We start from the raw sequence: 14,576 nt of genomic DNA, 5'->3' as shown, positions 1-14,576 counted from the left end.
CTATTTGTAGCTTTTATTACTCCATTAGTATCACAATCATGCTTAAAACAAACATTTCTGTTGGAATAATACACCTGTAAAGGCTCTAGAACAGCTTTTGACTGAAAGTTTAAGAAAAAAAATATTGTTAAATATACTCACTCTTGACTATTTTGAATACAGCACAGTACACCATATATTTTTTTTTGTTTTCTGCATTTGAGCTATCCCTTCCAACCCATCTCTTGTCAAAACAAACACACGTTGTCCCCTGAGGAAAAAAAGGAAATGCACTATTGATTTGAAAATTATTGTCACGGGACAAACCTTGGTTAAATGGATGACCTTTTCATACGTGCACAGGGTACAGATGCCACGATGTTACACAAGCTGAACTCCCAGCACAAGCTGAACACCAACTACATACCTCCAAAGAATAACTATGAAACCCAGTTTGGCATTAATCATTTTGCTGGAATTGTTTACTACGAAACAAAAGGTATGGGATGGCACTTGGGGCACTGCAGGTGTTAGGGAATGCTCCGGGGAAGGTGGGTTGCTGCTGCAATGAAGCAGAGTTGGATGGCAGTCCGTGTCAGTGTTCTCCTTTTCTGTCTGCAAGGACTTGGCCTTTCAGCAGTGCCCATGGTCTGCAGAGCTTTGAGCTCTTCCATTTCTGCTTCTTCAGGAGAGGACTGCAGTGCTTTGCATCACCACTCTTTTTGACCTGATCTCAAGATGTGTCTCTGTCTTCCTCCTCTCTACCCACTCCACCATTTTTGCTTGGCCTTTCCTAATGAAATCCACTCATGTCCATCCCAAGCCATGGCTCTTTCAGGATGTTTAATTGTCCTGGGATAATGTTGTGTACCTGCATTGAATTTTTCACACGTTAGCTCTGCAAGCACTGTTTCATTGCACAGCACAGTGCGTCCTTAGCCCTTAAGCAGTTCCATAGAAATGAAAGGCACGTTTTCATTACAGTTTCTTGCTTTTGTGCACCCCTCATTACCTCCCAAAGAGAAGCCAGTAGCCCAGCAACCCAGAGGCTGCATACAGGGCATATACTGGCCATGTTACACTATGTCATTGACCTGTGTGTTGTCCCATTATCCTCCAGGTTTCTTGGAGAAAAACAGGGACACGCTGCATGGAGACATCATTCAGCTGGTGCATTCGTCAAAAAACAAATTCATCAAACAGATTTTCCAAGCAGATGTAGCGATGGTAAGGAATGCAGAAGGTGGGAGAAGATCTTTTTTTATGGGGAGAATTTTCTTTGAAAGGGTGGAGGAATTGCAAAGAGTCTTAGTGCTCGGGTGTTCTTTGGGGTGTTTCAAACCTGTCAGTATGAGCCAGAAATCAGAAAGTGTGAATGCGGTACAACCACATTCACACTCCCAGATCACCGAGTTCAGTTCTTAAAAGACAGCTTTGTGCTGTGCTTGCTCTTCTACTAATTGTACAGGGAGAAGAACAACGAGGCTTTTGATTGTAGAAATCTGAAAAAGAGCCAGCCCTTACTGTTGAGTAGTCCTAATCTTCATATAATAGATTGAGAGATGGAAAGCAAATAACTTCTCTGAGTGAGTTGAAGATCTAGCATCAGAAGGATGCTGGGTTAAGACTTTCCAAAGTAACCAAGTATTTCAGGTGTTGATGTCTTGTTTCCAAACATCAGCTGGTGCCACTGATGGTGCAAGGGACTTAGGGACTTTCAGGAGTGTGAAACAGATTTAAGTGCTGAATATCGTGGACTCCTAAGGAAAATTAATGATTAAATTCCCAATAAATTTCTTAAAATAGGTTACAGGTGCTTTTGCAAGGCTTATTCAAAACACAGCTACTCAGCATTGCACCTTCTGAAAAGAATAATCAATATCACTTTGACTTTGTTGGGAATGAGATGAAGTTTATCAGCCCCACTCAAGCTACCAATTGGCGTGACGCTGTCCTCAGATGTGGATGCTCCTGCTGAACTAGACGCTAACTCCCTTAGCATCAGTGATGCTACCCCCTTTGCTTTTTATTGCTTATTCCTCAATGCTTTTTGTTTTCAGTACAAGCTTTGCAGCTCACCTTGGAAATGATTTCTTGCTTGTTTGGGTAGAACAGACATTCGCTTTGGGAAACTGATAAGAGGGAGCTCTCAGGTTTATGCAGATATGCAGACTTAATCATGGGGACACCTACCGAGCTGCTGTCTTTAAAAGATGCTCTCAGTATGGCGCAGCAAAACTGAGATGCCCTCCAGGGTATTGTCTAATATCTAAGAACTGAGACATTTTAAACCATCAGAGCACATTATCATTAAACACTGTCAGAATCTGTCCTGAATGGTTGTCCCTCTGCCGTGATGTTTAATTATCTCTGCTTTTCTTCACTGAATGAGGGATTTATGGACTGATACAAAACTGGGAGGGGAGTAAATGTTCTGTCATAGGTTCCCTGATCATGTACCATGGTAGCATGAACTGAGAGAGCATGAGTCCCCTAAACACCATTCAGACAAGACTGCTTAGATAAGTAGGATGATGTAGGAGATGACTTTGTCATTGTCTTTCACAAAAATTCAATCATCTTTGCAGCCCCTTTCTTCAAAGACATATCTTAAAAGAAGGAGTAGGTAAGCACAGGTCATTGGAGTGCATGCAGCAAAGAGGTGGGAGAAGACTCTGCTTGGAGGTCTGCAAACCTTTCTTGAGCATCAGGGAGACAGTCTTCCAGAGACAGTCAGGCCAGGTCAACCAAATCTAAGAGTATTTTCACCTAAGAAAAGACCAGTGGCTACTCTGGTAAGAGCTAAATGAAATCATTAGGCATTGGTCCTTAGGAACTTCTCAATGAGTTCATAGGATTTGATGAAAAGCAAATACGTATCTAGTTTGTGGCATTCCAACTTTCAAATGTGTTCTTTATGTGACAGAAATTTGAAGGAGCCACTGGTCAAGAAAGTTTCAAAACCAACCAAGAGCATATGTTTGAACTGGCAGTAACTGATCCCTGAATGGCATAAACGTTGTGCACACCAAATCCTGTGTGTGGGGAACCAGGTATTGCTGGACCACACAGGACTGAGAAACTTTGTTCATGTGTGCCCATTTTGGAGGAGATATATCTGCATGGACTGGCTGAATTGAAACATTGCTTTGAGCATTGTCAAGTGAAATGACAGATTCAGTGGGAATTGTACATGGTTCCTCTGAGGAATCAGTATGGTCCATAGCCACCATGGTCTGACAGTCCTACATGCTCCAGTTGCAGATAGATGTAGCAGGAGAGATGGAAATCAAAGATGAGATATTGATGAAGGGAAAAAGAAAGATCAGATTTGGGTGCTTTTCCCTGGGTGAAAAGTTAATTTCTATACAATCTATGTGACAAAAATTTGGGGAAGAAGGGGGCAAAATCTTTAGAATTCATGTGAAATTTTGCTTTTTGATGGCTTCTTCCAAACTGGACAGAGGAGAGCAGGGATTTGCAAGAGAGAGGACTGGGGAAGGCTGAAACTGGATGGTAACAAGTGAGTTGTTTCCAAGAGGCAAGAGCTGGACAGCGGTGGTTCCCTCAGCTTCAGAGATGTGAATGCTGAGAGAAAAGGGAAAACTCAGGATGAGGATATACAAAAATCTAAGAATTAGCACATTTTGTTGATGGGATGTTTTAACACCTCCAAGACTAACAATGTCGGGCTCCCAATCTGGTTATTCCTTCTTTTCACTGTTTGCTCTTCTCTGTCTCTGTTCTTTTTGTTGTTTTTGTTTGTTTGTTTGTTTGTTTTACCTATGCTTCATGTAGTTTCTCTGTGGCTATGCATCCAGCACTTTTGGCCAGTCGCCCACACCCACGCCAAAGGTAAACTGAATACATGAGTTTCTCTGCTGTATGTTCACCTCACCTTGGCAAAGATTGTGCTTTTCTCTTGTTGGTCTACTGCTCTCCCTGTGTTCTCTACAGAGGATCCATTTCAAGTGTTGATGTGACAAAGAGCATTTTTAGGGCTTGCTGACTACCTACAGAAGTATGAGTAATTTATCTATAGAATTCAACTCAGAAGAGATATATCACAATGAGAGTTTGGTTTGGATAAAATCAGAACCAGCCTGAGACAAAGTTTGGGGTTTGGATTTTTTTTTTCTTTTTTTTTCTTCTATTTTTTTTTCCTAATATTTGAATCATTTTGTTTAACTTCAGATTGACCACCTGTGGGATTTGGTTGTTGTTTATTGTATTGCCACTGTTGGCTTCAGTGGGACATTATTCCTCAATGCAATGGCAAATCTGTCTCTTTTTTGCATATCTGGGGGCAGGAGGCTGATGGTTCATGCACAAATAGAGACTCTTGGATTGCATTATGGGGTTGCTTGGAAATGCTGTCATTCTCAGGGACATTTCATGCCTTGTGAGAGCTCAAATCTGACTCTTCAAAGGCACAGTTAATATTGAGCTTTTCCATGCTCATCCAAACAGGCTTCTGGCACCTGTTTTGGGTCTTTTCTGTTTTACCTCACCTCCTGACTGGTTCTGATGGCTTCCTAAACCTTTTGTACTAGATGTTTGGCCATAGAGTAGAGTATTGTGTGTGAATGGTTTTGTGACATTAGCTTTGTGACTCTGCCTACGTTTCCATGACAGCCCCCTAACAGCCAAGGGTTTATATTAGAGATGGACCTGGCTTTCAAAATTCAGATCCTTGTGTGGGCTGAATTTCAACTCTTCTTACTTCTGCATTGTTTCAGAGTGCTTGGATTTGGGATTCCAAAGAGGATGACCTGACCCAAAATGAACCAAAGCCATTCATTCCAGAGCTGAACTCCTTCCCCTCCATATCATAATTGAAAAGTGTTTGGGTAGTAGCATCTCACTGAACCCTACTCCAGGATTGTAGCAATGCCACACACCAAAAGAAAAAAATCTTCCTGAATTAAGATATGGTGAAGTAAGGCATGGGGAGAATTGTGCAAAATCCATCGAAATGCCCATGTCAGTCTTTTTCTCTAACAACAACAAGAGATACAAGGAAATGGGAGAAATAATATGGATGATTTCTAAGAGTCTTGTTGTTGTCATTGCAGTTCTCATAATGTAGTCTAATGCTTTGTAAGTTTTCTAATGAAGAATTGATCACGTTTGGTAGGCACTGAGGCAAGGGAAGAACAACAGTTACAGTAGTAACTTGTAAAAAATGGAGGCTTAGTTCAAGAGAGTAATACTGAGCACAGTTATCTGTCCCATGTCAGCTCTGCATCTCAAGGCACTTTCCAAATTGCACACCCTTTAGGGCAGACACTGTCTCTTCACGATATGCCACCTGAAAACCTGCTATGAGGGGGCTTCAACTTTCAGTGGCCACCTAGAGGCCACTCCAGTGACATTTCCCACAGCAAACAATGATCATCAGTGTCCTCAGACTTGACAAAAAAAGGGCTAAAGCACTTGCTGTTTTGGCATGACTCAGGGCTGCAATCATAGTACCATTAAGGTATGTCCCAAAGATGATACAGTCTTGGAGTTTGAAAGCTAGAACATATCTGGCCAGGAGGAAAGTGGAATGTATTCAGCTCTTTATCCTTCAGTTTGCTGGAACTGTGTCTATTTTGAGCTAAAAAAACTTCTTCCGCCACAATAAAGCTTATATTTTTAGTGCCTTGCATTGTTGGCAGGGTGCTCCACTTATTTTTTTTTTTTTTGGCTGTTTTGTCGAAACAACAAAAGAGATGTGATTGTCCCCACAATGGTGCTGAGGTTGAGGCAGGAGGAACAATGACTTCAGTGTTGTCATCCTGTCCATGTGGGAGGACGTTGATGAAAAACACTTGCCTGAGGTTTCATTGTGTAGCTGAGAGCCCAGTTCATGCCCATGGAGCTGGTAACCACCATGGAAGGGTCTGTGTGAAATGTCAGGGATGCAGACAGCATCCATCCATTCATGTCCCAGGCCCATGTGAATGGATGATGCCTTCTTGACAGGAGGAGCCCAGAGCTCTCTAATGATTTGGATAAGAATTCAAATTCTGGCCAAATTTTGGTCAGGAAGAAAGTTCTGGCCAATGTCCCTTCTCTCCTGCCATTTCCACCAAAAGGCTCTCAGGATGCAAATGATACCACTGCCTTATACCAGAGCTGGATGCATTCAAGGAAGAACTGAAAGGCATCAGCAAGGCAGGATCTGCTGTCTGGGGCCAAACCGCTCTTTCATTCCCATATAGGAGATCCTTGTACAAAGTCTTGCACCCTTCCTACCACCACAGCTGACAAATGACCTCTCCCAGCTAAGCCTAGATCAGCGAATCTGACAAACAGGCAGCTGCTTCCAACTCCCAGCTGCACTCCTGCATTTGTTGCTGCTTTTTGTGGCTGTCATTTCTCATTGCATAAAGGTGACCGCTTGCACAGAATTAGCAAAGTGCTAAGAAAGCAGTGACCAAAGTTATCCAAGTTAGGATTCTTGCTAAAACAGCCTATTCCTCATCAAATCTGTGATGGAATGTGAGCATCAGACTCTACGGTGCTCTAGTTGCATCCATTAATTCTCTTAGGTTTGTTAACAATTTGTCCTTCAGGGGAGAATTTTGCTGGGAGAGATCACTGGTGGCCCCCAAGCTCTCTTGGCCAAAACGAGCAGGTTTTTTATGGTGTGTGCATGAGCTGGGTTTTGTCGTTGTCTTGTTGGAATTCCATGATGACTTTGTGTTTGTGCTGATTGGGTTTGTCCTATTGTTGTGTCCAACCTGAGCTCTGGAAATACCTCATTTTGGGCAGATGGGGATGATGTAGGATGAAACTGACATGACGATTTTAGCAAAAGAAGTCAAAATAAAACTCACCACCTTGCGAAACAGAGGAGCAAGGTCAGTGCAGGTGGGGACTTTGTGGCTCCACACATGGCTTGGCCACCTGCAAAGAAGAGGATGTTTGGAGGAAACGTGCATGAAAATCCTGCTGGAATCCTCCCTTTGGGAATTCCCTGACCATCAGGTCATATCACAGGCCATGTCACAGTGTGTCCTATTTTCAGTTGAGAGAGTTATGGCGTGGTGCCTGCCTCTTCCTCCTCCAACCCACCAGCAGCACCTGCTGCCCTACAAATGCTCCCTGATCACCAGACCATTTGAGACACACTGCCCCACTGTGTCTGATGTTCAGCATGTTATAGTAGTAGCATAAAGAGAGCCAGCAGCTTCATTTTGTTTGGAGCAATGTTCTCTCACAACAAAGAGAAAGGGCTATTAAGAGAAAACTTTCCATTCTTCTTTAGAGACACTTGACCAAAGCTCTCGAAGAGATTATTAATTTCACCAATGGAGCTAAAACAAGCAAAATACTCAAAATCATCCTAGAAGAACAGCGATAGCAGCGTTGGCATGACTGTACTGTACCCATCCTTGGATGCATTCAAGGCTAGGTTGGATGGGGCCCTGGGCAGCCTGACCTGGTGGTTGGCAAGCAGCCCACAGCAGCGGGTTGGAAATGGATGATCTTTAAGGTCCCTTCCAATCTAAGCCATTCTGTGATGTACAGGGGTGGGGAAATCCAAGCATCTCCTGGGGAGAATCCCTAAGTAATGCATTGCCCCAGGTTGCAATAGAGAAATTGTTGAAGACCTAGAAGGGGCTGTTTGCTCTCACAAGATGATCTTCTTTATAGCTTTGCAGAAGACATTTGGGAATGTGAGTCAGACAGGGAGGATTGAGCAGGAGAAATTAAATTCCAGCGCTTTTCCTCCTTGGGTCGAGGCACCTGGGGCAAATTGCAGATTGTCCATCCAACACAAAAGAGAAAAACTCAGGTGCCCCATGTCCAAGCCCTCTGCTTTCCCCACGTCTTCCACCTTCCACCTCAGCCCCGAAGCCTCCGCTCCCACCTCCAGCCACAGCGGGAGGCTCGTGGGACCGTGGCCGGAGGGGAAGGGCACTGTTATCCTTTCATTTCCTGAGCCCGCTCCGCTGCGGTTTTGCAGGGAGCGGAGACGAGGAAGCGCTCGCCGACTCTCAGCAGTCAGTTCAAGCGGTCCCTGGAGCTGTTGATGAGGACTCTCAGCGTCTGCCAGCCCTTTTTTGTCCGCTGCATCAAGCCCAATGAGTACAAGAAGCCCATGGTAAGTCCTGCTTTTTTCTCTCGGGTTTTTTTGTTTTTTAATGGGATTATCCACAGGAGCTAATGGCTAATGCAGCCCTTTCTGCAAGCAAACAAGTCCACAGAGTTTGCTGAGGCAAATTTGGGCACTGTCTTCCCAACACAGCAGCACCCCAAAACTTTTTGTGAAGGGGAAATGCTTCCCCCACCTTCATTCCCAAGGACTACCTCGAGGAATTCACCCTGTAGCCCTTTCTCCTATAGGAAATGCCTTTGATTTCCATAGTGGGTCAGAGCCTCCCTTCCAGGCGTAGGGCCCTGCATCGTATCCTCCTGCAGGGTCCGATGTTTCCTAAAAGTGATCCCCTTTCTGTGCATTTTTTCTACGAAACCTTCGAGGGATCTTACTTTTTTTCACCCTGATAGATTCTTTCCAACTGTTTGTTTTGGGTTTGTTTTTTTTTTTTGCAACAGTGGTGGGCGTACAATTAAAAATCACAGAGGAAAAAAAATAAAAAAGGTAAAGAGCACAAAGGAAAAATAAAAGAAGTTTGGTCTGGTTTTTGGGTGGTCCTATGTGAAGCCAGGATTTGGACTTGATGATCCTTATGGGTCCCTTCCAACTTGGGATATTCTGTGATCCTATGATTCTGTGAATTAGAATCATAGAATCCTTGGAGTTGGAAAGGACCTCTGAGGGCCAATTATGTAGCTGCGATTCCCAGGGCTGGGGGTGTGTAACCATGATGGGGGGGATTATTAAAACATTAGGTATTTTATCCATATGAACAACCAATAGGCAATTCTCCCATCCTACAGAGTGCTCTTAAACCAAACAACATAAAGACCTAAGGCAAAAAAAGAAGATTAAAAATTACTCAGAACCTTAAAAACAATTGGCAGCCCCTTAAAATTGCCACATCATTGTGTCTACTTCCAAAGCAATGAACACTCTGGGGATAAACTTTAATGAATAAATGAAAGGAAAGGGCATGGCTGTAAATCCCCCAGTGATGTTGAGCGGTTTCAGGTTCAGCACCCTGCAGAACTGGATCCCGGATCTATCACTGCTAGCCTCTCATCACTCTTAATAGTGATACTTCTCAGGGAGAAAGAGCTTTATCTAATAATAATTTCAGCTTTTTGTTTCAGTGTTTTATCTAGACAGTGGTTATCTAGACAGAGGTGAAGTTTTATCTATAGTTAGAAAACTCAAGTGCAAAAGAAGAAGCACAAAATATCAAATTTCAGACATATAAGCAGTGTTTGCTTGTAACTTACTGTTCAGTGTGCATAATATGGCTTGGGACAAAGAGTGGCTCTCCAGGGTAGTTTATTGTTCTTTGAGTGAACATTAAAAGGCATTTAATGACATATTAAAAGAATATTTGGGGTCAGTATGTAACAATATGTTTAAACTGAGATCATTGTCTGAGCTGAGGCCAAAGCAAAGCCTTGCTTTGGAACGTGGGTGGTGTTGAGAAATAGCTGCACATTCTGAACTGATGTTAACAAATTCTTCCTGGTGCCCCAACTCTGAGCTGCTTTTGCATTTGGGTATCTGGGATTCAGTCACAGGCATTTTGCATCCTTTGTAACAAACTGTATTTGACCAGCTCTGGCAAGATCTAGCTAGAAATTCTGTTCAACACATTAACTGCGTGACTTTTGGGTGGACATAAAAAAAGAGGTATAAATCTCACTGTCAAAGTAATGAGTGGATGACTTAACACAGCATCAAGTAGCAGTGCTACGAGATGTGAGATGTGTTTTTTTGCTAAATTTATTTTTGACATGGTTTAGTAATCCAAGGGAAAAATCTCGCAGATAATGGAGCATCAAGCTGTGCAGGGTCACTGCAAAAGAGAATGTTTTCTGGGAGTTCATTTTCTGTCCCAGGCTATGAAGGAAAGTGTACTGATAGTGATAGGAAACAGCACAGTGGGAAGTGAAAGGTCATTGGAAAGTCCTGGCTGTTTGTTACTTTCTGTTATTTTAAAACTTTTGTTTCCTTTCTAAAACGTACTTTTGAAAAAAATAAAAAGAAAAAAAAAAGAAAAGCAATTTTTTTTTTTTTACAAGCCCACAACTACTTCATGGAGCAGGGAGAGAGGAGGAGAGGAGAACGCAGTGGGGCTTACTGGCCTGACTTTCTGTGCTGTGCCAGCACCACACCATGCCTGCCTTTATTTGACACTTGGGTTGAACTCTGTTCTGATGCTCCCAGCAAATGCTGTGATCATGCTGATAAAGCTCAGAGCTGCCACCAGAGCTTAATGACCACAAGTGGTCATTACAAGGGTGACTGTAAGGTGTGCTTCAGCTTTCCCAAGGTGTTGTTCACTGTTACGTTGTGTTCTCCAGCTCTTCTCTCCATCCTTTTCATAGAATGTAGGTCATGTGCTGCTTTGCAAAGAGGAGTTAAAGAAAAGGTCCATGATAGCCAATTCCTATGGCCTAGGGTCCACCAACTGGAGAGTTTGAGTGTGTGCCTGCCATCATTGCCTTAAACAGTTTCGATCTCATGGCCAGGCCAAGGTGTGCAATCATAAAATTATTAAGGTTGGAAAAGACCTCTAAGATCATGTCCAACCCCAGCCTATTACCACCATGCCCACTAAACCATGTCCCTTAGTGCTACATCTTTGTGGCTCTTGAACACCTCCAGGGACACTAACTCCACCACCTCCCTGGGCAGCCTGAGCCGATGCATTACCATTCTTTCTAACAAGAATTTCTTCCTAATATACAATCAAACCGCCATGTCCTGTAACCTCCTCAGCTGTTTGACCGGGAGCTGTGCGTCCGTCAGCTGAGGTACTCAGGGATGATGGAGACCATTCGGATCCGCCGGGCTGGCTACCCCATCCGTTACACGTTTGTGGAGTTTGTGGACCGATACCGGGTGCTCATGCCTGGGGTGAAGCCAGCATACAAGCAGGTGAGTGTCTTCTTCCATTGCCAGTGATTGTTCTCTCTTGGCCTCTCTGGAGGTGTTCATGGGAAGTGCATCCTCTCCGAAAGCAATCGTGCAGCATTTGATCCCCAGTGCTTTCCAAGTGAAAGAAGAATGGTCATGGGACTGGCAGGGACAGGGAGCTGAGCACCAAGGGACCATACTCAGCCATTCCCACTCTCTCCCCTTATATGTGGTGAGAAGTTAATTAGCAGAAAACTACAGGAGTTTAGAACAGAAAGGGTCAGCACAGAACAGCAAGGTTGAATGTGGTCCTGATGAACAACATTCCCATTCCCATCAGGGTGACCTGCGTGGGACGTGCCAGCGCATTGCTGAAGCGGTGCTCGGAAAGGATGATGACTGGCAGATTGGCAAGACAAAGATATTCCTGAAGGTACTGGGCTCCCTGCGTCACCCTGCTATCCGGGATCCTTGTTGGTAAAGGGGCCTCCTACCAACCCTTTCCATCACAAGACGTGACCCTTACATCCGGTCCCTGGGCTGGCACAGCAATAAGCAGAAACTGAGCCAAGGCAGGATATTTGGGGCTGGTTTAGGAAGTGTCAGGCAGGAGGAAGTCCTGACACACTGCCAGCACTAATGCATGTACTTACTCATACGGACACAGAAATAGTCACATTAAACTCACAGTCTTTTCCCTCCTGGGCTGAGATGCTTTGTTTCGGATCCTGCCTTCACCCAGCAGGCAGAGCAGCAGGAGAGGTGTCCATGCCAAGCCCTGCAGAAAGAGGGATTGAGTGCACAACAAGCTCAGTTTGGTTTTGGCATGTCCTTGCACAACACAAGAGATGCCTACAGCTTACCTCTCTGCATTGGTTCAGCTAACAGCCAGCAGTTCAGGTTCCCCAACAGCCCTGAATGAGAGCAGCCACTGCCCATTTACACTCCTCCTTACAAACCAAATCCTGCATTATGCTTGGGACATGAGGTTGACCTGACCAGGAACCAGAATGGAAACAAAGCCTTCTCTCAAGCAAAAATCTCAGCACTAGATCCTGATGGCTTATATTTAAATAACACCCACACCTCATCTCCATCCCTTCCCTAGAAGCTGTTTCTACTAGTCACTCTTTCCAGAGCCTGTTATCAAGATCCCGCAGCTGTTAGGGCAGGAAACAGAGAAATCGGGAGGCCCTGAGGGGTAGTGTGAGGTCGAGCAAAGCAGGAAGCATGCGGATTTGCCTTCACTGCACCCAATGTGGCAGAGCTCAGCATGCCTCAACCAGCACAGAAAGTGGAGTTCAGTGTGGGAGGAATTAAAAGAAAGCTTAGAACAGTGCATCTGAATGCTTCGGGGCAAGGAAATTCCATGTAATGAAGCTGTTTTGTCCTTAGGGTACGGAAGAATTACAGCTGTTGCTGGAGGGAACGATGTGACCAGGGCAGCCTGAGGTTTGCTCCCAAACCTCCCCAGTGCTCCTGGGAGTTGCTCCCATGGCTAATGGCACTGGCAGGGAGTTCACCGTGGAAGGGCAATACAATTTCTGTGCTTTCAGACTATAAAGTTTAGCATATTCAGCTTGTTACTGCTCTGGTTCAATTGGAAATTAAGACAGTGGATCACTAAGATTTATGTTAGGATTTCTCCAGGAGAAGATGAGGGATGCTTGGGATTTAAAATGTCCAAAGAGTTTATTTTGGTCATCTTCCCTTGTGAAGGGCCTTGTACCCCCTTTCCTGCCACATTTCAAGAATTGGAGATCTTCAGACACGAGTAATGTGTTGTTTCCCTCCTCAGGACCACCATGATATGCTGCTGGAGATTGAGAGGGACAAGGCCATCACAGACAAAGTCATCCTCATCCAGAAGGTTGTGCGTGGGTTCAAGGACAGGTAAGTATGAGCCCTTCGGTTGGCTGGGAGGTGGGCTAACAAATAGCATCAGGGGGATGCATTGCTCCCTCCACACCCATCTGACCTGACCTGCCTGCAGCTGGGGAGATGGGCTTGGCATGCAGGTGCAGCAAATACTGGAGGAAAACAGTAGAAGAAATAAGAGAAAAACTATTCCTTGCCTTAAATATGGACAGAATAGGACCTTCTGTCCCTGTTTGGTGGTGTCTTCAAGGAAGCAGATGCTTGTTATGTCAACACAGTAGTAGACTCTGCTGAAGGCAACACTAGGCCCCCAGTCTGGAAGAGATCCCCACAAGACTGCAATGGGGCTATTGAATCCTCCATTGCAACTAATGTTGTTCTCATCTTAGAATCGCAGAATCACACGATGGTTTGGGTTGATCAGCTTTTTGGTGGATCACTTTGCCCAAAGCCCCATCCAACCTGACCTTGAACACTTCCAAGAATGGGTCATCCCCATCTTCTCTAAGCAGACTTTACCAGGGCCTTACCACCTTCAGAGTGAAGAATATCTCCCTAGTATCTAATCTAGATCTACCTTCTTTTAATTTGAAGGCATTACACTTTATCATATTGCTACGCTCCTTGATAATGTCTCTCTTTCAAACTTTACTGTAAGCCCTCTCTAAGACCACTTTAAGGCCTTTCCACAGCAATCCTACAGAGATCTCTGAGTTCTCATGATGCTGCTGTCCCCAGGGTGTCTAGCACAGGCTCAGACCAGTCTCAGCAGCATGTAATGAGCAGAAGAGGGTAGTGGGGTGGTGTTGCTGGAGTTTGGATCAGATTGAATCCATTTGCAGGTGTCTGGGATTGAAGCAGGGAGAGCAGGCAGTGCAATTTAAGAGGAAGATGCAAAGGGGGGAGGGCAGGGACCGTTCTCAGCATCTACTCTGCCCAATCCTATGAATCAGCATATGGAGACCCATCAGAGAGAGACCATACAGACCTCCTTGTAAAAGCAAAGAGAGTTGGGGAAGGAGAAATTTCCAGGAAAAAAATGCGGAAACCACCCAGATGCTCAATTTCAAGTCTCCAAAGAGTGAGGCCCAGGAGATGATAAATTACCGCCAAACTGCAGACACACATGACTGAAATGCCTTTTCAGGTCCAATTTCCTGAAAGTGAGAAATTCAGTCCTGATCATTCAGAGATACTGGCGTGGACATAACTGCAGGAAGAACTACGGTGCTGTAAGTATACGGCTGCTTCCTCACACTTCTGCCTTCCTACCTGTTTTAGCTGGGACCTAAATTAAAAGTTTTCTGGCTCAATTTTCGCCACCATATTTGGGCTGGTGGGATAAAAGGAATTGTGCTCTTGCTGTTTTGCCTCCTCACTAAAGATAGTTCCTGATCACCTTCTTACTGTCCCTTTTGCTCATAAATTAGATTTCCTTCACACCAAATAGTCATTTGGGCTTTTAAAAGTCTTCCCCTAGTTTCCAGGTAATTGAAAACTCTGAAAAACAGACTCCATCCCCATGTGTGATCACATCTGCAAACAGGGCTTTCTCCTGGCCTCTCCTCAACCTAATCCATGGCCTTCATCTCTCCTTGTCCTAGCTGGTTCTGACCCCAAAGGGGGTCATTTCAGAAGTGTTCTGTGGTCTAAAGGGGTCAGTATCATCCTGTGAGGCTGCAATAGGATATAAATTGCCATTTCCAGACTGATCGAGGTGCTG

General features: G+C 44.5%; 1 protein-coding gene across 1 annotated transcript in view; it reads left to right on the top strand.

Annotated features, from left to right (window-relative positions):
- Positions 1–14,576, top strand: part of MYO7A (myosin VIIA) — a 58,218-nt gene that overhangs the window by 15,741 nt on the left and 27,901 nt on the right. Inside the window, exons 12-18 of the mRNA XM_021383231.1 lie at positions 343–478; positions 1,100–1,206; positions 7,940–8,077; positions 10,838–10,996; positions 11,316–11,408; positions 12,774–12,868; positions 14,001–14,085. Coding sequence (XP_021238906.1) covers positions 343–478; positions 1,100–1,206; positions 7,940–8,077; positions 10,838–10,996; positions 11,316–11,408; positions 12,774–12,868; positions 14,001–14,085 — 813 coding nt within the window. The remainder of the gene's footprint in view (positions 1–342; positions 479–1,099; positions 1,207–7,939; positions 8,078–10,837; positions 10,997–11,315; positions 11,409–12,773; positions 12,869–14,000; positions 14,086–14,576) is intronic.

This window comes from Numida meleagris, chromosome 1, assembly GCF_002078875.1.
Source record: "Numida meleagris isolate 19003 breed g44 Domestic line chromosome 1, NumMel1.0, whole genome shotgun sequence".
Taxonomy (NCBI): domain Eukaryota; kingdom Metazoa; phylum Chordata; class Aves; order Galliformes; family Numididae; genus Numida; species Numida meleagris.
This window is presented reverse-complemented; position numbering and strand designations above follow the sequence as displayed.